The 23281-nt window shown below is 41.9% G+C and overlaps 1 protein-coding gene and 10 non-coding genes across 49 annotated transcripts; all 11 read left to right on the top strand.

Moving 5' to 3' along the window:
- Positions 1–114: 114 nt before the first annotated feature.
- Positions 115–22409, top strand: LOC144410327 (uncharacterized). Of its 39 annotated transcripts, XR_013468315.1 has the most exons (26): positions 115–218; positions 788–822; positions 1033–1067; positions 1256–1305; positions 1480–1529; positions 1715–1763; positions 1960–1983; positions 2160–2204; positions 2512–2545; positions 3167–3240; positions 3472–3495; positions 3663–3705; positions 18052–18086; positions 18704–18777; positions 19009–19032; positions 19200–19245; positions 19361–19395; positions 19716–19763; positions 19994–20049; positions 20305–20354; positions 20535–20583; positions 20809–20849; positions 21021–21061; positions 21744–21799; positions 21936–21960; positions 22120–22409. XR_013468315.1 is itself a non-coding variant. In XM_078106466.1 (15 exons), the coding sequence occupies exons 6-14, from the start codon at positions 1743–1745 to the stop codon at positions 4517–4519; spliced, it is 309 nt and encodes a 102-aa protein (XP_077962592.1). In that variant the 5' UTR covers positions 115–218; positions 788–822; positions 1033–1067; positions 1256–1305; positions 1480–1529; positions 1715–1742; the 3' UTR covers positions 4520–4566; positions 5056–5102. The 39 variants fall into 39 exon arrangements, 1 of the variants encoding a protein (XP_077962592.1); XR_013468314.1 differs by having other exon boundaries at positions 21936–22409; XR_013468303.1 differs by lacking the exons at positions 21936–21960; positions 22120–22409 and adding an exon at positions 18407–18459 and having other exon boundaries at positions 21744–21884.
- On the top strand, positions 2243–2369 carry LOC120823176 (small nucleolar RNA SNORD22). Its single transcript, XR_005712814.1, has one exon. It is a non-coding gene; the product is annotated as a small nucleolar RNA SNORD22 (small nucleolar RNA).
- LOC120823172 (small nucleolar RNA SNORD31) lies at positions 3033–3099 on the top strand. The gene has a single exon (XR_005712811.2). It is a non-coding gene; the product is annotated as a small nucleolar RNA SNORD31 (small nucleolar RNA).
- LOC120823167 (small nucleolar RNA SNORD29) lies at positions 3306–3369 on the top strand. The gene has a single exon (XR_005712806.1). It is a non-coding gene; the product is annotated as a small nucleolar RNA SNORD29 (small nucleolar RNA).
- On the top strand, positions 4379–4445 carry LOC120823169 (small nucleolar RNA SNORD31). Its single transcript, XR_005712808.1, has one exon. It is a non-coding gene; the product is annotated as a small nucleolar RNA SNORD31 (small nucleolar RNA).
- LOC120823170 (small nucleolar RNA SNORD31) lies at positions 5625–5691 on the top strand. Its single transcript, XR_005712809.1, has one exon. It is a non-coding gene; the product is annotated as a small nucleolar RNA SNORD31 (small nucleolar RNA).
- LOC120823177 (small nucleolar RNA SNORD22) lies at positions 17778–17904 on the top strand. The gene has a single exon (XR_005712815.2). It is a non-coding gene; the product is annotated as a small nucleolar RNA SNORD22 (small nucleolar RNA).
- Positions 18570–18636, top strand: LOC120823171 (small nucleolar RNA SNORD31). The gene has a single exon (XR_005712810.1). It is a non-coding gene; the product is annotated as a small nucleolar RNA SNORD31 (small nucleolar RNA).
- Positions 18843–18906, top strand: LOC120823168 (small nucleolar RNA SNORD29). Its single transcript, XR_005712807.2, has one exon. It is a non-coding gene; the product is annotated as a small nucleolar RNA SNORD29 (small nucleolar RNA).
- On the top strand, positions 20649–20712 carry LOC120823166 (small nucleolar RNA SNORD29). The gene has a single exon (XR_005712805.1). It is a non-coding gene; the product is annotated as a small nucleolar RNA SNORD29 (small nucleolar RNA).
- On the top strand, positions 21600–21671 carry LOC120823174 (small nucleolar RNA SNORD31). Its single transcript, XR_005712813.1, has one exon. It is a non-coding gene; the product is annotated as a small nucleolar RNA SNORD31 (small nucleolar RNA).
- Positions 22410–23281: the final 872 nt, after the last annotated feature.

Below are 23281 nucleotides of genomic sequence, written 5' to 3'. Positions count from 1 at the left end.
CAGCCGTAACTCCAAACAGTGGCCTTGAGTTAATCAAAAAAATAACACATTTTGTCTTTGTTTCGTTTCGTTTTATGTTCTTCCCCAATGCAAAGCCCGTGTAAAAGCCAGACGGAGGTTTCCCGGTAGAAGCTCCCCGGGTGGGAGGAGCCTTTCCCGGGGAGATAAAAGGTGGCGGACCGCTACGCTCGGTCACTTCCTTCTGGCTCCTGGTCGAGGTAAGACTGAAAACACTGGGGCTTAATGATGCTTCGGCTTAACTTGCACATTGCAATAGATACTTGATACTAGATACTTTGACTAACCGCGTCTTTACTCACTGGTGTTCCTCATTAATTACAACACGTATTGGTGTCTTCAAGCTGCTAGTGCGCAGGGCTTCAGTGACTCAACGCGTTCACCACAATCTGGAACCATCCGGCACTAAAACGTGTTAGTTTTACCGGAGGAGTTTCATGAGCATGAACGGCAACATGTTTAATTAGTATTGTTTTTAGTATTTAACGTCCAAACTCATTTTAACACACGTTGGTGCAAGCTACGTCCCCCGCAGGCTCGTTATGGCTGCTAGCGGTGTCTCTCAATGATGAAAATTACAGACCTGTACTGAATGACTGTGACTGTCACTTAATTATTCTGATGCGAGACACTGCTAACCAGCAACGTCGTTACACCGTAAGACCTCTACATGGTCACGACTGACACATGGCGGCCGCCACGTGCTTTGGGAGCTAGCTTCCCAGCTAGCGTCCCAGCATGCTAACGCTGTGTCTCCTTTGGTCAACAGATGGCAAACAAACCTCCCAGAGACTGTTTTCCCAGGTGAGGTTTCACAAGACTGGTTTCTTTTTCATGATTTAGGTTAACCGATGTGTTTTCCGCTGAACGTGCTACAGTGATGTGTTCTAGTTGAACTCTCTCACCTATATTCTTTGAGGATGATAAATCAAATTCTGAGTAGCATCAACTAGTTTTCTCGAGTGCTCTTGTGAAGTAATTTCAAAACTAATCATTTTTTTCTCAAATCCTCAGGCTTAACGACAATGTGCCTGAACTCTTTACATGGGGTAATTATAGAAATTATTTTTGCCCGTCCAGATCAATTGAAGCTTCAATGATTTTTTTGAATTCTCTCTTACTGAATCAGTCTTTGAAGAAAACACTTTACCAGATTATGAGAAGCATGAAGAATCACGTATTGAAGGCTTATTCCAAATCCAATGGACCCCCTCTAAACCAGATCTCTTCCCTGCAGATGTTCATGGCTGATCAAATGTGAGGATCCAGAATGAAAGACTACGGCAGGTGAGCTTAACTGACACTAGAATTAACTCCTTCACCAAGGGACACAACTGATGATTCAAGAAGACAAGCATATACCTGATATCAGTGATGCCAAGTTGTAATCTGATCAGTCCTTGGAAACCGTGGATCTCGGGTGTAGGTCTCAGTTTATGGCTAACTGGGATGTCTCTTCAGGTGGTCCTGCAATGTTCCCATAATGAACTCTTCCAATGAAGAACACAATGGTGAGTAAACCCTCGTTCATTCATTCACACACTGGTTTGGGGTTAAACATGATGAGTATACTTATTGACAAGCATATGCCTGATTTCTGTGATGTCAGCCTTCTATCTGATTGCCCTTATTTAAATAAATGGCTGTCATTTTTTATTAATGGGATTTATAGAACTGGATTTTCTTTTTCCTGTAGGTTGGTGTCAACCAGTGTTTGAAAAAGGATGTCACCAAGAAGCAATCCTGTAAGTCCAGATTGTGTTGACAGTGGATGCTTCCCATCACAACATGCCAGTTAAATGCTGCTTCAATGATGATACTTCTAGCTCACTTTGATACTGCACTGTAGTGTTTTCTAAACCGGGTTAATCAAACCACAATAAAAGTCATCCTAGGAAACTTTCTTTTGATGTGCAGTAAACTTATTTGTTTCTCCTACAGATGATGGATGTTGTCTGGGAAACGGTGAGTTACACTTTTAGAGGAATGCCTCCAATGGCGCTTTGTTTTGCTGAGAATGATGAAATATTTTGTCTCGTTCGTCTGAACTACTGTTGACAAACCAAATCGCTGACATCAATAAACATCAACCGACAATAGTGGAAGTCTTTGTGCTCGGATCTGACAGTTGTCTGTTGCAGGTACTGACTTTGAAAGATGATGCCAGCTTCTTAACCTTTGTCCAGGTGAGTGATCTAAAAGTCTTGAACCTCAGATTTAGTTTCCTTTGTGATGACATCCGCACACGTCTTACGCCTCTGTTTAACGCCAGAACCTGTAAAGGTGGACCCACTGGTGTTGCCTTGGCAATAAGGGGAAGGAAAGTTGGTGTCGCCAACAGTCTGAATGGAAACTTTAAACCCGCATGTGACTAAATCCAGTTGTGACTGTGCTGCTAGTAGATCTGAATGCATTGAACTTGGACCTTCTGATGCTGCTTGATTAACTCTGTAGTGGAAGTGACCAAACATTTCCTGTCTTTACTCTTTCTAGGATCGAGCTGCTGACAAGCAAAATATGGATCATGGTACGTTTGGATCTCAACCACCAGTGAGAATACTATTGCTTGTGGTGTGATGACCTCGAGTGCCTTTACAGTCATCCTCCCCCTCCCGGTAACACACTCTCTGCCTACCCATCAGACGCCCCGTTGGCCCGGTAAGACACTGAGAACCCTGAAACAAGCTTTCAGGTGTAAGGTGATCTCCGGCTCCCTGAAGGGCTCTGATGGTGGATAGTTTGTTACTTTGATGTAATGACTGAAAAAGTTTGCTGACTACATTCCTTAACAAAAGTTCTCTGCACAAAGATAATTGAAAGAGAATCATTTTTTTTATTTTCTTTTTCTAGATATCAATCTTTATGCTGAACTGAGTCAGAATTGCAGTGACTTGTAAGTTGTCTTGTGATTACTTGTTAATCTTGACTCGGCAAATAAACATGTGTTGCTTTAACTTCATAGCCAGTGAGCGTAGTTTGTTAATATAAGGAAACTAATTTCGTCACTATGCTCATTTTGATGTGATGAGTATTACCGCCCCAGTCTGATAATTCATGACTGATTGGTTACTCTGATCAAATTAGAAGTGTGACTTACTTGCACCACCTTCCATAGACTGTATTGTTTAAATCGTGTTTCTTGTTGCAGGAATGGTGATTGTTACTCTGCATAGTGGAGACACAAACGAGTCTTTAAAAAGGATGTCACCAAGAAGCAATCATGTAAGTCCAGATTGTGTTGACAGTGGATGCTTCCCATCACAACATACCAGTTAATTTAAATGCAGTTTCAATGATGATACTTCTAGCTCACTTTGATACAACGTGAAACGACATGAACTTCTGAGCGACTGCACTGTAATGTTTTCTAAACCCGGTTAAACAAACTACAATAAAAGTCCTCCTAGGAAACTTCCTTTTGATGTGCAGTAAACTTATTTGTTTCTCCTACAGATGATGGATGTTTTCTGGGAAACGGTGAGTTACACTTTTAGAGGAATGGCGCTTTGTTTTGCGGAGAATGATGAGATTTAATCTCGTTCGTCTGAACTACTGTTGACAATCCAAATCACTGACATCGATAAACGTCAACCGACAATAGTGGAAGTCTCTTTGTTCTCTGATCTGACTGTCTTCTGTTGCAGGTGACTGACTTTGAAAGATGCCAGCTTCTTAACCTTTGTCCAGGTGAGTGATCTAAAGTCTCGCGCCTCAGAATGAGTTCATTGAACTGGACTTTCTGATGCTCCTTGATGAACTCTGTAGTGAAAGTGACCAAACATTCCCTGTCTTTACTCTTTAGGATCGAGCTGCCTGACGAGCAAAATATGGATCATGGTACGTTTGGATCTCAACCACCAGTGAAAATACTATTGCTTGTGGTGTGATAGACCTCGGTGACACCAGTCATGCTCACCCTCCCGGTAACACACTATCTCCACCTACCCATCAGGCGCCCTGTTGGCCCGGTAAGACACTGAGAACCCTGAAACAAGCTTTCAGGTGTAAGGTGATCTCCGGCTCCCTGAAGGGCTCTGATGGTGGATAGTTTGTTACTTGGACGGAATAACTGAAAAAGTTTGCTGACCACAACAAGTACTACTTAGCAAAAGTTCTCTGCACAAAGGTTATTGAAAGAGGATGATTGAGGATGATTTTTTTCTTTTCTTTCTAGAGGTCAACTTTTATGCTGAACTGAGTTAGTCGTCAGGATTGCAGTGACTTGTAAGTTGTCTTGTGAATCTTAACTCTGCAAATAAACATGTGGCGTTTAACTTCATAGCCAGTGAGTAGTTTAATAAAAGGACACAAATTTCATCATAGTGCTTCTTCTTGGACACCCAACTTTACACTCTGCTCCTTTTGATGTGATGATTATTACCGCCCCAGTCTGATAATTCATGACTGATTGGTTACTCTGATCAAATTAGAAGTGTGACTTACTTGCACCACCTTCCATAAACAAGATTGTTAAAATCTTTTCTTGTTGCAGGGATGGTGATTGTTACTCTGCATAGTGGAGACACGAACAAGTCTCAATTGCTGCAGGTAAACGAGAACCTACAGAAACATTGACTCGCTTCAAACACTGTTTGACAGCAACCCAATTCATGAAAAACAAGTAAAGACTTTGTTTACACTACAATAAACAGTCATTAACCAAGGGGCAGAACTGATGATTCTAGAAGACAAGCATATGCCTGATTTCTGTGATGTCAGCCTTCTATCTGATTGCCCGTAGTTAAATAAATGGCTGTCTTTTTTGTTAATGGGATTTATAGAACTGGATTTTCTTGTAGGTCGTGTCAACCACTGTTTGAAAAAGGATATCACCAAGAAGCAGTCCAGATTGTGTTTAGTGGATGCTTTCCATCACACCAGTTAATTTAAATGCTGTTCCAATGATACTTCTAGCTCACTTTGATACAACGCGAAATGACATGAACTTCTGAGCAACTGTAGTGTTAATAAAACCACAAAAGTCATCCTAGGAAACGTTCTTTGGATGTGCAGTTAATGTGTTAGTTTCTCGTTCAGATGATGGACTCCTCACCATGATGGGTGTTGTCTGGGAAACGGTGAGTTATTCTTTTGGAGGAATGCCTCCAATGGTGCTTTGTTCTGCTGAGAATGATGAGATTTAATCTCGTTCGTCTGAACTACTGTTGACAATCCAAATCACTGACCTCAGTAAACATCAACTAACTTTAGTGGAAGTCTTTTTGTGCTTGGATCTGACTGTAGTCTGTTGCAGGTGACTAAAAGATAACTGTCAAGCTGATGACCTTTGTCCAGGTGAGTGATCTGAAGTCTTTCACCTCAGAATTAGCGAGTTTGCTAGTTTCCTTTGATATCCGCACACGTCTTACGCCTCTGGTCAACGGCAGAACCTGTAAAGGTGGATGCACTGGTGTTGCCTTGGCAATAAGGGGAAGGAAAGTTTGTGTCGCCAACAGTCTGAATGGCAACTTTATGCATGTGTCTGTGCTGCTAGTGAAATGTGGGGCTCTGAATGCATTGAACTAGGGAGTGTAGAGTTTGAAAAAAATGGAAACTAATTTCCTCATAGTGCTGCTTCTTGGACACCCAATTCTACACTCTGCTCCTTTTGATGTGATGATTATTACCGCCCCAGTCTGAAAATTCATGACTGATTGGTTACTCTGATCAAATTAGATGTGACTTACTTGCACCACCTTCCATAGACTGGATTGTTTAAATCGTGTTTCTTGTTGCAGGGATGGTGATTGTTACTCTGCATAGTGGAGATGGGAACAAGTCAATTGCTGCAGGTAAACAATAACCTCCAGAAACATTGACTTGCTTCCAAACACTGACGGCAACCCAATTCATGAAAAACAAGTAAAGACTTTGTTTACACTACAATAAACAGTCATTCACCAAGGGGCAGAACTGATGATTCTAGAAGACAAGCATATGCCTGATTTCTGTGATGTCAGCCTTCTATCTGATTGCCCGTAGTTAAATAAATGGCTGTCTTTTTTTTGTTAATGGGATTCATAGAACTGGATTTTCTTCTTGTAGGTTAGTGTCAACCAGTGTTTGACGGGTGTCACCTAGAAGCGATCATGCAAGTAAGGACGTTGTTTACACTAAAAAAAAAAACTCACATTCACGCCATGTTATCTGATCAGCCGTTAAATAGTAAGAGATGTAGGTCTCAGTTTATGGCTGACTGGGATATGTGTCTTCAGGTGGTCCTGCACTGTTGCCTTGCTGAACTCTTCCAATGGACACAATGGTGGGTTAACAGTCACTCAGTGGTTTGGGGTTTTGTTTCATGTTCATGCATCTAATTACTAAAATGTTTTTTGTTTTTTTGCAGGTGTGGTCAGATCTTGGACTGTTGTTGGTCATGATGCTGCTTGAAAAGTTTTTAAGTGAATATTTAATTTGTGTAGATTAAATATTTTGCAGAGGCTGCTGTGTTTGACTTGTGTGGTGTCTGTGACGAATGATTTCTTGACTTTCATTTATCAAGCACGCGTATGTTCTTTCTATAGCTATTCTAAAGATAGGAATAAGTTATAGTTGGAGCTGTTTTAATAAAAAAAATCTTGACTTGACAATTATAACTGTCATTGGGTAACCTCAATGCACATTTCAGACTTCCTAAATTCACTATAAGATTATAGTCAACTGAATAGAAGTAACAGTCCTTAACTGTTGACCATTATTTGCAATCACTAACTTTGCTGCACTATTAGGAAGTGACAATTAGATTGTTAAAGCATTTAGGAATTTGGCACATAGTCTATTTCTGGTCTTGCTACATTATGAGAAGCCTTTACATGCTAATTTGCTTTCTGTTGACCAGTTTTCAATACGATGTAATGACTCAACTGCTCCACTAAATTGTAGAGCAGGCAGTGAAAAGGTTACGCAGAATTGATCAGACCACTATGTGAACTTTGGAATAGGTATGGAAATGGAACAGTGTTAGGCATCATACTTGGTGTCAATTGCCTTTGTCGAAGTTACATTTCATAAATTCTGTTTTGGTCTGTCTTAATCAGGTGGAAATAGCAAGTTTTGTACAAATCAGGTTTAATACAGAGCATTCATGTTTGTCTTGAACACATTTGTGCTCATTGAATCAAATATTCAGTTTAAACCTGAGTGGAGAACATCTGTGGAGTCCTACATCCCAAAACCTCAATCCATGAATGCCTGGGTAAAAAGTGTTTAGGTACTTAGTGAGGTTTGAGTCACTTTGCTGTGAGGCATCTTTTTTATAACTGACTCAGAAATCATGTCTTGAATTGAAGGCCCATTCTCTAAGACTGCTATTCGACTTCAATATCAGGTGGGCCAAATATGAACATCACTGGGTGTTTGTGGGCCACACCAATTTTGGTGAATAATTGCTATAAATTTGTATGTTAATGATGTACTGTATTACACTACATGGAATAAACCAGTCATGCATCCTTTTGATCACTTTGATGTCATGCAGAAAAAAAATCAAAGTGCTTGTAGAACGTCCATATATTTTTAAATCAGTACAAAAGTATCCAGACGAGTAACTTTAAAGAGTACAATACAGTCTTTACATTTCACTAAACTGGCATCACGTGCCTAAAAGTGCATTTTAAACCTGCTCAGTCAGTGAGAAATTACTGACTTGATTTTGCCATTTCAACATCTTTCAAAAAAAATGACAGGCAAAGTGCTTATAGCAAGTCCATATTTTTAAAGGTGAAATCAGTACAACTGTCCAGACTAATGTTACTATAAAGCTGGCCTGTTTGAATCATAATACATACTGTATTTACATTTCACTAAACTTGCATTACATGCCTCAAACCATTGTGAACCTGCTGACTCAGAGAAATTTCAGACTTGATTTTTCTATTTCAACAAAGTTTGGCTCGTAAGTAGTCAGGGCAATCCTAAAACACTAGGAAAAATAACAAAAAATTAGAATGTTGTGCAAAAGCTCATTACTTTCAGTAATTCAACTTAAAAGGTGAAACTAATATATAGACTCATTACAAGCAAAGTAAGATATTTCAAGCCTTTATTTGATATAATTTTGGATGATTCTGGCATACAGCTTATGAAAACCCCAAATTCAAAATCTCAGAATATTAGAATATTACATGAAATCAATTAAAAAAAAAAGGATTTTAAATACAGAAATGTCAGCCCTCTGAAAAGTATAATCATGCATATGTACCCAGTACTTTTGGGCCCCTTTTGCATTAATTACTGCCTCAGTGCGGCGTGGCATGGATGCTATCTGCCTGTGGCACTGCTGAGGTGTTATGGAAGACCAAGATGCTTCAATAGCAGCCTTCAGCTCTTCTGCATTGTTTGGTCTCAAGTCGCTCATCTTTCTCTTGGCAATCCCCCATAGAGTTTGCTGGCCAATCAAGCACAGTAATACCATGGTCATTGAACCAGGTTTTGGTACTTTTGGCAGTGTGGGCAGGTGCCAAGTCCTGGAAAATGAAGTCAGCATCTCCATAAAGCTTGTCTGCTGAAGGAAGCATGAAGTGCTCTAAAATGTCCTGGTAGACGGCTGCGTTGACTCTGGACTTAATAAAGCACAGTGGACCAACACCAGCCGAGGACATGGCTCCCCAAACCAACACAGGCTGTGGAGACTTCACACTGGACTTCAAGAATCTTTGCGTGTCTCTCTTCCTCCAGACTCTGGGACCTTGGTTTCCAAATGAGACGCAACATTTGCTCTCATCAGAAAAGAGGACTTTGGACCACTGAGCAACAGACCAGTTATTTTTGTCTTTAGCCCAGGTAAGACGCTTCTGACGTTGTTTGTTGTTCCGGAGCGGCTTGACAAGAGGAATGCAACATTTGAAGCCGATGTCCAGGACCCGTCTGTGTGTGGTGGCTCTTGATGCAGTAACTCCAGACTCAGTCCACTCCTTGTGAAGCTCCCCCACACATTTGAATGGCCTTTTCCTGACAATCCTCTCCAGGCTACGGTCATCCCTGCTGCTTGTGCACCTTTTTCTTCCACACGTTTCCCTTCCACTTAACTTTCTATTAATGTGCTTTGATACAGCACTTTGAGAAGATCCAACTTCTTTTGCAATTACCTTTTGAGGCTTTCCCTCCTTGTGGAGGATGTCAATGATGGGTTTTCTGCACAACTGTCAGGTCAGCAGTCTTCCCCATGATTGTGAATTCAACTGAACCAGACTGAGAGACCATTTAAAGGCTCAGCAACCCTTTGCAGGTGTTTTGGATTAATTAGCTGATTAGAGTGTGACACTTTGAGCCTACAATACTGAACCTTTTCACAATATTCTCTTTTTCTGAGATTTTGAATCAAAAGCTCTAAGCCATAATCATCAAAATGATATCAAATAAAGGTTTGAAATATCTCACTTTGCATGTAATGAGCCTATATAATATATTTGTTTCACCCTTTAAGTTGAATTACTGAAATAAATGAACTTTTGCACAATATTCTAATTTTTCGAGTTTCACCTATAAGCTCCTAAAGATAAGAGGGCACTGGACCGGCAAGTGCCTTTTAGTTGAGGAGAAGTACCTTAAATTCTATTATTGATTTAACAGGGAGCCAGTGCAGAGATGCTAAAACAGGAGTAATATGATCCCTTTTCTTAGTTCTTGTTAGTACACAAGCTGCATCATTCTCTATCACAGTTGATGGCAGAAGTAGGACCCAATCGCAGACTTTACGAACAAAAAATAGTTTATTTAGGAGTACGACACATCTCACAAACAGCGACATAGAAAAGTCAATGAACCGACAAGAGACACACATGGTTCAACACAAAGGTGGGTCGTCGGGCCACACAGAGGGATAACCTAAACACACTATGGGGTGGGAGGGAGAGGACGGTCCGGGGGACCACAGTCGAGTGACCTCTGGAGGACGGTCTGGAAGACGGCTTGGAGGAGGGTCTGAAGGAGTGCCTGGAGGACGATCTGGAGGACGGCCTGGAGGAGGGTCTGAAGGACGGTCTGGAGGATGGTCTGGAGGAGGGTCTGGAGGACGGCCTGGAGGACGATCTGGAGGAGGGTCTGGAGGAGGGTCTGGAGGACGGCCTGGAGGACGATCTGGAGGACGGCCTGGAGGAGGGTCTGGAGGAGGGTCTGGAGGAGGGTCCGGCGGGACTGCCGGCGTTGAGAGACTGGTCCGTGGTCTCAGGAGTTCTGCCGACGGGAGACAAGGAGCAGGAATTGCTGCCTGCGGCGACAGGAAACATGAAGCTGGACTTGGGGCCAGGAGGCTGGTTGACGGACTCGGGGGTGCCGGCTGGACTCGGGCTGGACTCGGGCCGGAATCGGGCCGGAATCGGCAGTTACGGTGTCAGGCGTCGAGGGGCCCAGATCGGCGGTTCCGGGGTCAGAAGTCGAAGGGCCGGAATCCGGGGTCAGGACTCGAGAGATGTACCTACAATGTATCTACTTTTCCCTTTTTCTCGTGTAATAAAATCTATTTTATACTTATAACTCTTTAGTAATAATCAATTACAGTTAGTTACAGGTCAGATACGCTGCCGGTTTAAACAACAAGAGTTTGGTGTGAGTGTCTTACAACAGCATCCTACATCGGACACACAAGAAGCCTGAAGCAGAGGCAGACTCTGAGGCAGACTGGCACGCAGACTTCCTGTCTCCTTGTAGCATTGAAGACTGACCGATCATCTTTGCACGATGCTTACAGCAGCCACTCAAGCTCCAGAGGAAACAGTTCTCCAGAGGGGAAAAAAGGAAAAGCAGTAAATAAGAGAAACGGGGGATGGGTTGTAGGGCCTGAGCTCAGTGAACTGGCAATGAGCTGCTCACCATGGATAGGTGAATGGCCAGTGCTCAGTAACTTCTCTGTTTTCTCCTCCGCCGGTCCCCCCCATCCCTCACCCCATTGGTCTAGTTTCCCTCTCCCCCTTTATCCACAGGCTTCTGCTTGTGGAAAATAAAGAAAAGACATTCAGGACTGTTGCAGGCTGCCTCCTCCGACCCCCAAGCCTCAGATTTCTTCCTGGTCATTGCAAATCAGGATTTTCCGGTAAAACCATAAAAGGGAGATCGACATGGCTTACCATAGCTTTGGAAAGTTAAAACTAGTAAAACAGGAAGATGAGGACCCCAAAGGAAGAAAGAGCAACAAAACTGACACTCTTTGAGGACATATGTTATCTCCACACACCTCAAGTTCTATATTTAAAAAAATCTGAAAAAAGGTGTCAAACTGAGAAAAGAGGGCAGAAAACACAGATGCATAAAACATGTGCTTGCTCAAACGTTTAGTTTAAAAAATGATGACTTCAATGTAGTGGCAGCTGGTGGAAAATGTTTCAGGGCAATTAAATTCATTTCAGCAAACATCCCAGATTAATTTAATGCAAATCAATAAAAGCAGCAAATAACACTTTTTGTATTTTTGACAAGACAATTGTATTTTTGTCATCCTAACAGGCAATTCATTATTATATAATATATATATATTATTTTAAATAATGTTCAGTATGATATAATCTACACTGATATATAATCAGTCGTCTCAAACAACCATGTTGCCCCTTGGCTCAGTCTATATCAGGACGCTGATTGGCTAAATTGAATGTCACACATTTGTTTGTTTAATCAGCAATTGGCTAAAGTGCTTCTTAGACCTGCCTTCTGTGGGCATTATTGAGATGGAGGATGTGCGTTTGACAGGCAGGGACGTGCAGGAAAAGCATATAGTTTGTGCAGCCTTTTCTATTTTTTGGGGGGGGTCAAGGAGGCTCGCTCCATTGACCTCTATTTGCCAGCCGCCACTGTGACATGGGGCCCATACAAACACTGTTATCGCAGTGGCAGTAACACCCATAAAGATATCATGCCAACGGATATACACCGCCTTCAGAAATGCACCTGAGCCAGTCAATGGACAAATAAGACCGACGAATAAGTACAGGTAACACAGAAAACACCCGGGAAATTGTTGACAGCCAAGTCTACCCACACACTGACACAATGCCACATCTTGTGGAGCGCAGCCACAAAAACACACACAGTCACAGTAGTTAACCATCAACTGGTGAATCCTGGGCACACAAGTACACACTACTCTCTGTTCTTCCATCGCTGTGTGGTTTGGATTGGCCACCAAACAAGACCACAGACTACAACGGAATCATCAGGTCCGCAGAGAGAATGATTGCCACAAGACTCCCCATCCTGGACTTGTACATCTGAAGGGCGAGGAAACAGGCAGGAAAGATTACTGCAGATCCTACGGACTAGGGAGAATACTTGTTAAATACAAGGTCAAATAAATGTATTATTTTTAATATATATTTTATATTGCATAGTTGTTAAATCATTATTTCAAATTAAATTTTATTTTAATTAAAATATTTTATATATTCCTGTTTATTGAATGAACTGTGTGTTTTGAGACCTGACATGTAAATTTGTACATATACGCATTCATAAAAAACTGATTCTGTTCTTATTTCTGAGTGACACAGTTATTCCAACAATGCCCCCTCCATGCAGGAAAGGGACACTGTGACTGAAGACCCCATCAAATGTGATGTATCAGTCTAATTTAGAACCTGCATTTTCATGAGGTCAAAAGGGGGAATACACTGATATGGATCCTAGTTGGTGGAAAATTGTTGAGGATTGAATCAGACTGACCTAACGTTCATGAGTGGTAGATGCAATCACAGAGATTGACAGGCCGTGCACATGACCAGAACAGACTGAGGTCGTTCATTACATTAGCTGACACTTTTATCCAAAGCAACTAAGGTTACAATAAGTGCATTTCAAACATAAGGATACACACTCAACAGAAAAAGTGCAATTTCATCATGGGAAGGTGGCGACGGTTCATGTGACCTTGCGATCACAGCGTAGGACGGTGGCAATAATCAAAGAGGCATGCCAACGCTAAAACAATAAAGGGACATATGTATCGACCGCGCACGCTAAATAACCCATTTCTAGTGGTCGAGTGAACGGTTTGGCCGGGGTGCGGAGGGGGGTGCTGTCAGTCCACTGGTGCTCTCTCCCCACTGGCTGCGGTCGGTTAACAAAACATTGCCCAAATGACCCTTTTCAGACTTTATGAATGAATACAGACTCACTTTGTGTTCATTTCTAAAGCATAGCATTAGGATACACATCACTTTAGTATTTAAGACGCTGCGCAACTTGCAGGTCGCTGTGTTGTGCCTGATTCTCAATAAAGTTAGAAACAATGATTTACGGCGAACCCGTGGCCGTGAAGATACTCATTAACATGTAATTTGCATGAGGAGGAGGAGGCGGGTCCATGTCTCCACTGAAAAAGGATCCTTCCAACGACCACCGGAAGAACCGACCACCGACCAATGCAACCTGCCGCTCCGAAAAGGGAACCTGCCACCGACCAATGCAACCTGCCGCTCCGAAAAGGGAACCTGCCACCGACCACCGGAACCTGCCGCTCCGAAAGGGGAACCTGCCACCGACCACCGGAACCTACTGTCCGGACAAAGGAACCTTCCACCGACCACTTTTCGCACTCGGCCCTACTGCTAAAACCTTTCCTTTCCTGAGCCATCGGACATCGTTATGGACGAGTAAGTTGGTGTGTTCAGCAAACGTGTCAGCAAGCAGCTGACGGAAAAGGCATTTTTGCAGGCTGGAGGTTGAGCGGATGAAATTTAAAATGTTCATGACAGTGCCCGTGGTGCTCTTTAGCTCGCCACTGAGCTTTGCGCACAACACGGACTGATGAATTATACCGTGTAAAAACTGCATCTGTGGAGCAACAGCTGACAGTCTTGCCACCAGCCCTTGCACTCTACCGATCATGGCTGGAGCGCCATCAGTAACCAACAGGCAAACTTTTTGTGAATCCAGTTCATGCACGTTAAAAAAAGCAGCAATCTTTTGAAATATCACTTCACCTGTGGTATGTCCCTCTAATGGAAGAAGCCCCAGAAGCTCCTCTCGAAAACGCTCTCCATCAAAAAACCTGATGTAAATACATAACTGGGCCACGTCGGTACAATCTGTTGATTCGTCCACAGCTATACCCATAACATCTGCATCCCGAAGATTTTCCAAAAGCTTTCTTGAAACATCCCTTGCAAGTACTTCCACTTTACGAAGAGTTGATGTGTCCAATAGAGGCACCTTTTTAATGGAAGAAGTGACGCTTTGCTTAACTTTTGCGTTAGTAACCATTTCATCAATGACCTCAAGCATGCAATTTTTAACGCTTTCTGCCTCGGTAAAAGGGCGCTTATGTCTGACCAGCGTCCAAGCTACATGGCTCTCTTGTTCCGTACAAAGGCGAGCGAGGACCACTTGACCCCTTTGAAAAGATGCTAGCAATCCTTGCGCTTTTCTTCTCCGTTCCTCCGAGCCCTCAGGAAAATTGTTGGACGTTGCATAATAAACACACGGGTGAAACGTTATTGCTTTTTGCGGCTGGCAAAGTGAATAAATTCTTATCGGTCCATTTGCTCTGGAACTGGCGATTTTCACCATTTTTTTGGCTTGGAGAGAGACATATTGAGGCTTGTTATTTGCTTGTTAACTAGCAGAAGTTTCGCTGTGGCCCCCCAACAGGACAATAAAGCTAATGTGTGATTGGCAGCCAATCACAGCAATATGTCTTAAAAAGGACGAATCACAGAGTATGCCTGAGTCAGATCAAAGATCCAATATATTTTATGGGATGTTTTTTGTTTTTGTTTTTTGGTGTGAGGGACTGTTTTCCCCATATCATACACATCTCTCGTGGGCCACTAAAACTTTCAGGAGGGCCTTATCCGGCCCACGGGCCGCTAGTTGAATAGGCCCGGTCTAAGACAAGTACAACACACAACAAATATGTTCAAGCCAAATGTGTCTTTTCCCAGCAGGCATCTTGACAATGGCTCTCTTCAGGTGTCCAATAGAAGTGATCATTCATTAGCTGAACGTCATTGAAATGTGACCATGATGAAGACCTGCGAAAAGTGTTGATGAAATAAAGAGCCATTCCAATCTCCACCCTGACCCCTGACCCCTGGAGGACTCAAGTGCCGTCAGTGGTTGGGTGTGGCAGTCAGAGCTTTTAATGATGTATATATGAATGGGACAGCACTTTGCTGCCACATGTCATGTCACCGTGACAACGTCAAACAATTTGATTTGCAATTGAGGGTATTTATGTCATGCTCTAAACTGATTTGAACTGCTTTCAGGATTTTTCATTAGACGAGAGGTCATTTTAGATGTTTTAGTTTTTTGTCAAAATTGCTTCAATAACAAAGTTGAATATTAATAAATTGATACATTTCATCTAATTTCATGTGTATTTTTCTCTAATACTCAACATTTTCGATACAAAATTTGGAGAGAGGAAACAGTAATATCAAAGGTTATATTTGGGCACACTATCCTTAACAGTATCCTAAAAAATAGGTAAACATGAAACAGTAATATGTGATTAGTGTGACCAACAGGAGCCAATTGAACATGTCATTTTCCAATATCAGAAATATGAGCAGGAAAGAGGGCGGCTGATTAGACCTCGGCAAGATGACGGTTGGACATAGTAGAGATTATGCAAAATAAATTTAAAAAGTGACTGTTAGCGATTATAATTTCAATATCATGGATTCATTAATATTATCAAGACAATTTGATTCTGTGTTCTTTTGTTTTTATTGGTAATTGGCATGTACAAACTACGCGATCCACCCTCCATACCCGTTGGTGGCGGTAATGCGCAAAGTGAGGGTTTGCCAAACACCAATAAAAGCCTATAAAAAAAAGAGGGCAAAGAGGAAGAAGAAGAAGAAGAAGAAGAAGAAGAAGAAGAAGAAGAAGCAGCAGCAGCAGCAGCAGCAGCAGAAGAAGAAGAAGCGGCTGCAGCAGCCGAAGCCGCCGCCGCCCCGCGTTGGGGAGATGGTGCTGACGTCTTCTCCGTTGAACTGCAGCAGGATGGCCGTCTTCCGGACGTCTGTACGACTCAGGTTAAATAAGAAACACGAGCGCACGCACGCGCCTCATAAATGTCCTGATTAATTTGATCAAGCATTTACTGCTGCAAATTCACTCGGATTCCGTTAGCCACCAGGGGGTTGAGCGCTAGCGGCGCAGCGTTAGCATGAAGCAGCACGCGGTGTGGAAAACAACTCGCGTGCACCGAACCGTCGTCATCAAACCCACGCGCCGACGTGACTTGCGGCTCTCGTGCTATTGAGACATATGAAGTTAAAATACGCTTCCAGTTAGCGGGAAGCTGGTAAACTTACAAACCGGATCCAACATCCGCAATTCTCTCCCGCTCGTTCTGCGTCATCTTCTTTAAAATGATCACACTGATAGTGACCGTGTTGTGCTCAACATACATTTTACGTTCGAGCTTATATATTTAATAATATATCTTCCTGACCTCGTGCTAAAGTCTAAAAGGTGCGGCCACGTGTTTTTGGAATTAGCCTCCAGCTAACGTTTGACCATGCTAACGCTGCGTCTTCTTCCGTCAACCGGTAACTAACAAACATCCGGAAACGTGTTTTTCTTTACCACGTGTCTCTAAAAATTTATAAAGACAGACTTATTGGGAGCTTTGTGCTGCTATGATGTGTTCTTGTTGTACTCTCTCACTGATCATCTTTGAGGATAATTAATCAATTTCTGAGTAGCATCGACCCATTTCCATGTGAAGTCATTGACACTAATGAGATTTCATTCTCCTTGGCGTAAAGACAATGCGACATAACTCTGCAAAATCAATCAACTCTCCTCTAAACCCGATCTCTTCCCTGCAGATGTTCATGGCTGATCAAATGTGAGGATCCAGAATGAAAGACTACGGCAGGTGAGCTTAACTGACACTAGAATTAACTCCTTCACCAAGGGACACAACTGATGATTCAAGAAGACAAGCATATACCTGATATCAGTGATGCCAAGTTGTAATCTGATCAGTCCTTGGAAACCCGTCAATCTCGGGTGTAGGTCTCAGTTTATGGCTAACTGGGACGTGTCTCTTCAGGTGGTCCTGCAATGTTCCCATAATGAACTCTTCCAATGAAGAACACAATGGTGGGTAAACCCTCGTTCATTCATTCACACTGGTTTGGGGTTAAACATGATGAGTATACTTATTGACAAGCATATGCCTGATTTCTGTGATGTCAGCCTTCTATCTGATTGCCCGTAGTTAAATAAATGGCTGTCATTTTTATTAATGGGATTTATAGAACTGGATTTTCTTTTTCCTGTAGGTTGGTGTCAACCAGTGTTTGAAAAAGGATGTCACCAAGAAGCAATCCTGTAAGTCCAGATTGTGTTGACAGTGGATGCTTCCCATCACAACATGCCAGTTAAATGCTGCTTCAATGATACTTCTAGCTCACTTTGATACTGCACTGTAGTGTTTTCTAAACCGGGTTAATCAAACCACAATAAAAGTCATCCTAGGAAACTTTCTTTTGATGTGCAGTAAACTTATTTGTTTCTCCTACAGATGATGGATGTTGTCTGGGAAACGGTGAGTTACACTTTTAGAGGAATGCCTCCAATGGCGCTTTGTTTTGCTGAGAATGATGAAATATTTTGTCTCGTTCGTCTGAACTACTGTTGACAAACCAAATCACTGACATCAGTAAACATCAACCAACAATAGTGGAAGTCTCTTTGTGCTCGGATCTGACAGTTGTCTGTTGCAGGTGACTGACTTTAAAAGATGATGCCAGCTTCTTAACGTTTGTCCAGGTGAGTGATCTAAAAGTCTTGCGCCTCAGATTTAGTTTCCTTTGTGATGACATCCGCACAAGTCTTACGCCTCTGTTTAACGCCAGAACCTGTAAAGGTGGACCCACTGGTGTTGCCTTGGCAATAAGGGGAAGGAAAGTTGGTGTCGCCAACAGTCTGAATGGAAACTTTAAACCCGCATGTAACTCAATCCAATTGTAACTGTGCTGCTAGTAGATATGGGGATCTGAATGCATTGAACTGGACCTTCTGATGCTGCTTGATGAACTCTGTAGTGAAAGTGACCAAACATTCCCTGTCTTTACTCTTTAGGATCGAGCTGCCTGACGAGCAAAATATGGATCATGGTATGTTTGGATCTCAACCACCAGTGAAAATACTATTGCTTGTGGTGTGATGACCTCGAGTGCCTTTACAGTCATCCTCCCCCTCCCGGTAACACACTATCTCCGCCTACCCATCAGGCGCCCTGTTGGCCCGGTAAGACGGAGAACCCTGAAACAAGCTTTCAGGTGTAAGGTGATCTCCGGCTCCCTGAAGGGCTCTGATGGTGGATAGTTTGTTACTTGGATGGAATGACTGAAAAAGTTTGCTGACTACATTCCTTAACAAAAGTTCCCTGCACAAAGATAATTGAAAGAGAATCATTTTTTTCTTCTTTTTCTAGATATCAATCTTTATGCTGAACTGAGTTAGAAGTCATCAGGATTGCAGTGACTTGTGATTTACTTGATAATCTTGACTCGGCAAATAAACATGTGTTGCTTTAACTTCATAGCCAGTGAGCGTAGTTTGTTAATATAAGGAAACTAATTTCGTCACTGTGCTCATTTTGATGTGATGAGTATTACCGCCCCAGTCTGAGAATTCATGACTGATTGGTTACTCTGATCAAATTAGATGTATGACTTACTTGCACCACCTTCCATAGACTGTATTGTTTAAATCGTGTTTCTTGTTGCAGGAATGGTGATTGTTAGTCTGCATAGTGGAGACACAAACAAGTCTTTAAAAAGGATGTCACCAAGAAGCAATCATGTAAGTCCAGATTGTGTTGACAGTGGATGCTTCCCATCACAACATACCAGTTAATTTAAATGCAGTTTCAATGATGATACTTCTAGCTCACTTTGATACAACGTGAAACGACATGAACTTCTGAGCGACTGCACTGTAATGTTTTCTAAACCCGGTTAAACAAACCACAATAAAAGTCCTCCTAGGAAACTTCCTTTTGATGTGCAGTAAACTTATTTGTTTCTCCTACAGATGATGGATGTTTTCTGGGAAACGGTGAGTTACACTTTTAGAGGAATGGCGCTTTGTTTTGCTGAGAATGATGAGATTTAATCTCGTTCGTCTGAACTACTGTTGACAATCCAAATCACTGACATCAGTAAATATCAACCGACAATAGTGGAAGTCTCTTTGTTCTCTGATCTGACTGTCTTCTGTTGCAGGTGACTGACTTTGAAAGATGATGCCAGCTTCTTAACCTTTGTCCAGGTGAGTGATCTAAAGTCTTGCGCCTCAGAATGAGTTCATTGAACTGGACTTTCTGATGCTCCTTGATGAACTCTGTAGTGAAAGTGACCAAACATTCCCTGTCTTTACTCTTTAGGATCGAGCTGCCTGACGAGCAAAATATGGATCATGGTACGTTTGGATCTCAACCACCAGTGAAAATACTATTGCTTGTGGTGTGATGGACCTCGGTGACACCAGTCAGCCTCCCCCTCCCGGTAACACACTCTCTGCCTACCCATCAGGCGCCCTGTTGGCCCGGTAAGACACTGAGAACCCTGAAACAAGCTTTCAGGTGTAAGGTGATCTCCGGCTCCCTGAAGGGCTCTGATGGTGGATAGTTTGTTACTTGGACGGAATGACTGAAAAAGTTTGCTGACCACAACAAGTACTACTTAGCAAAAGTTCTCAGCACAAAGGTTGTTGAAAGAAGATTTTTTTTTTCTTTCTAGATGTCAACCTTTTATGCTGAACTGAGTTCATCAGGATTGCAGTGACTTGTAAGTTGTCTTGTGAATCTTAACTCTGCAAATAAACATGTGGCGTTTAACTTCATAGCCAGTGAGCGTAGTTTATAATAAAAGGAAACTAATTTCCTCACATTGTGCTTCCTCTTGGACACCCAACTTTACACTCTGCTCCTTTTTGATGTAATCTGATCAAACTAGAAGTGACCTGCTTGCACCACCTTCCATAGACTGTATTGTTTAAATCTTGTTTCTTTTTGCAGGGATGGTGATTGTTACTCTGCATAGTGGAGACACAAACGAGTGGTAATTGCTGCAGGTAAATGAGAACATTGACTTGTTTTTTCATGAATTTGGTTGCTGTCAACTAGTGTTTGAAGCAATCATGCAAGTAAAGACTTTGTTTACACTACAATAAACTGTCACATTCACCAAGGGACAGAACTGATGATTCAAGAAGACAAGCATATACCTGATATCAGTGATGCCAAGTTGTAATCTGATCAGTCCTTGGAAACCCGTCAATCTCGGGTGTAGGTCTCAGTTTATGGCTAACTGGGATGTGTCTCTTCAGGTGGTCCTGCAATGTTCCCATAATGAACTCTTCCAATGAAGAACACAATGGTGAGTAAACCCTCGTTTATTCATTCACACACTGGTTTGGGGTTAAACATGATGAGTATACTTATTGACAAGCATATGCCTGATTTCTGTGATGTCAGCCTTCTGATTGCCCGTAGTTAAATAAATGGCTGTCATTTTTATTAATGGGATTTATAGAACTGGATTTTCTTTTTCCTGTAGGTTGGTGTCAACCAGTGTTTGAAAAAGGATGTCACCAAGAAGCAATCCTGTAAGTCCAGATTGTGTTGACAGTGGATGCTTCCCATCACAACATGCCAGTTAATTTAAATGCAGTTTCAATGATGATACTTCTAGCTCACTTTGATACAACGTGAAACGACATGAACTTCTGAGCGACTGCACTGTAGTCTGTTTTCTAAACCGGGTTAATCAAACAAGTCATCCTAGGAAACGTTCTTTGGATGTGCAGTAAATGTGTTTGTTTCTCGTACAGATGATGGACTCATCACCATGATGGATGTTGTCTGGGAAACGGTGAGTTACACTTTTAGAGGAATGCCTCCAATGGCGCTTTGTTCTGCTGCGAATGATGACATTTTGTCTCGTTCGTCTGAACTACTGTTGACAAACCAATCACTGACTTCGGTAAACATCAACCGACAATAGTGGAAGTCTTTGCTCGGATCTGACAGTTGTCTGTTGCAGGTGACTAAAAGATAACGGTTAAGCTGATGGCCTTTGTCCAGGTGAGTGATCTAAATCTTTCACTGGAGCATTAGTTTCCTTTGTGATGACATGAGAACCTGTAAAGGTGGACTCACTGGTGTTGCCCTGGCAATAAGGGGAAGGAAAGTTGGTGTCGCCAACAGTCTGAATGGAAACTTCAAACATGCATGTGACTAAATCCAGTTGTGACTGTGCTGCTAGTAGATGTGGGGATCTGACTCCATGATGTAGACATTCAGTCGTGTCGACGGGCACCGCGTTGTCCTCCAGTCAGCCTCCCATACTATTGACTCTGTCACCGAGAACCCTGACAACCTCCTTCAGGTCACGGAATATACAACTATTACAGATGTTTGTATAGCTTGATGTTAATACTTACATAGAACTGTGTATAGCTAGATAGATGCATGTATAGTAAGATTATGAGTATTTAAATGTTTTAGGTAGACGGATAGATGTGTATTCCTTGTGTTGGGTGTAAAGTGACCGAGTCCCATGGAGGTGGAGCGCTGACCGTGAAGGCAAGACTGAGAAACCGAATCCTGCATTGTAGTACAGTTCTCAAGTGATGAGTTATTTATTACCGCCCCAGTCTGAGAATTCATGACTGATTGGTTCACTCTGATTGAGCTGGTTAACTCTGATTGAGCTATGTGTTTTAACCGCCTTGTCATAAACTGGATTGTTTAAATCTTGTTGCAGGGATGGGGATTCTTACTCTGGATGGTGGAGACAGGAACAAGTCTCAATTGCTGCAGGTAAACGAGAGACATTGAATTAAATGTTTCTTCATGAATTTGAGTTTCTTGTGATTACCAATAAAACGATGGCACGCAAACTAAACTGGCTTTTATTTGTGTTCATTTTTCTGACTCTTGTGTTTCAACTTTTCAGAGGTTGATCTGTTTTGGGGTTGAAGGTAAACGTTTACCACTTAATGTATGGAAGTATTTCCATCAGAAGTGATTAATTGCCCCCCCAGTCTGAGATTTCATGACTGATTGGTACCTCTCTGATCAAAACGATGGCTTAAGATTTGATTATGCTCATACTTCGTTTCTAAAATGTTGTTTTGCAGCGTGGCTCAAACCGTGGACTTTGTCAGCAGTTGTGATGCTGCTGAAAGATTTTTAAAATCTCAATGGATTTTTCAGAAGTTTATACATGGAATATTAACTATTATGCAGAGGCTTTTGTGTTTGACTTCATATAAACTTTCAATCTATTCTCGACGTCTGTTGCCTAAAAATCTTGAAATGTCTTTGGTTACTTTGTGTGGCACTACAAAGTGATTAAACCTGAATGTGAACTTAAATTTCACTAATTGGGTAGACAGTGGTCTCAATAAAACCAAATAACCCTTATAAATGCTTATTTTGTATGTGATAGATGTGTCATGTCTTGATATCACTAAAAAGGCTCAAATAAGTTTGACCATATCCCCTTTTTAACTAAACTATGTTAAATGGGCTCAACATGCTTTTGACAGATGGCTGTGTTGACTCCAATCTCCCCACTTGTGTTTTTGGGGTGTTAATGACAATTGAACAATCCAGTTATTCAAATGTAGCTCTAGCAAACTGGTGAACAATACCCAAACTGCAGGATGATGTAAAGTTCTAGCTCCCGATTTCAAAAATACTTGACACTTAAGCTGCTTTGTAATGTAATTTCTTAAACAGTACATAACATTTTCTGAAATGTTTCACATAATAAATTGGGCAACAATTAACAGCGGTGCATATTATGTATCTGCTTAAACTTTAAAAACGTTTCAGTGGTCAGTAAAACCTTAACCCATGTTATGTTTAGGGTCAATTTGACCCATTTCAATTTTTGTGTTGACCAAAGTGCAGGTTATCCTTACTTTTTTTCCACGAAATTTTCTGACTTTTCCTCATCTAGGGTCATGAACTGCTGTGTAAAATCTGGACACTTTGATGTGTCGTGGAGTGTCTGCACACAGTTTGTATACAAAGATGATGTTGCGGGTCATTTAGACCCAGACACAAAGTGGCTGTTCAAATCCCAAATAAACATGTCTCTTTGATGTACTTTATTATGATTGCCTCTGAATAGCCAATCAGAACCAGGTGTTTATGGAAGAGAGACTTTCTCTCCCCTGTCCTTCTCACTGTTTCAATGCCCTTTCTCTGAGAAATACACCAAAAATGAGCTCCAGACGATTTTCAGCTGAAGTATCGCAGCTTATGAACTGGGATAGTGATGAAGAGGAAGAG

The sequence above is a fragment of the Gasterosteus aculeatus genome, chromosome 7, assembly GCF_964276395.1.
Source record: "Gasterosteus aculeatus chromosome 7, fGasAcu3.hap1.1, whole genome shotgun sequence".
Classification (NCBI taxonomy): Eukaryota; Metazoa; Chordata; class Actinopteri; order Perciformes; family Gasterosteidae; genus Gasterosteus; species Gasterosteus aculeatus.
Note: the sequence above shows the minus strand (reverse complement) of the source record. Positions and strands in the feature narration are given on the sequence as shown.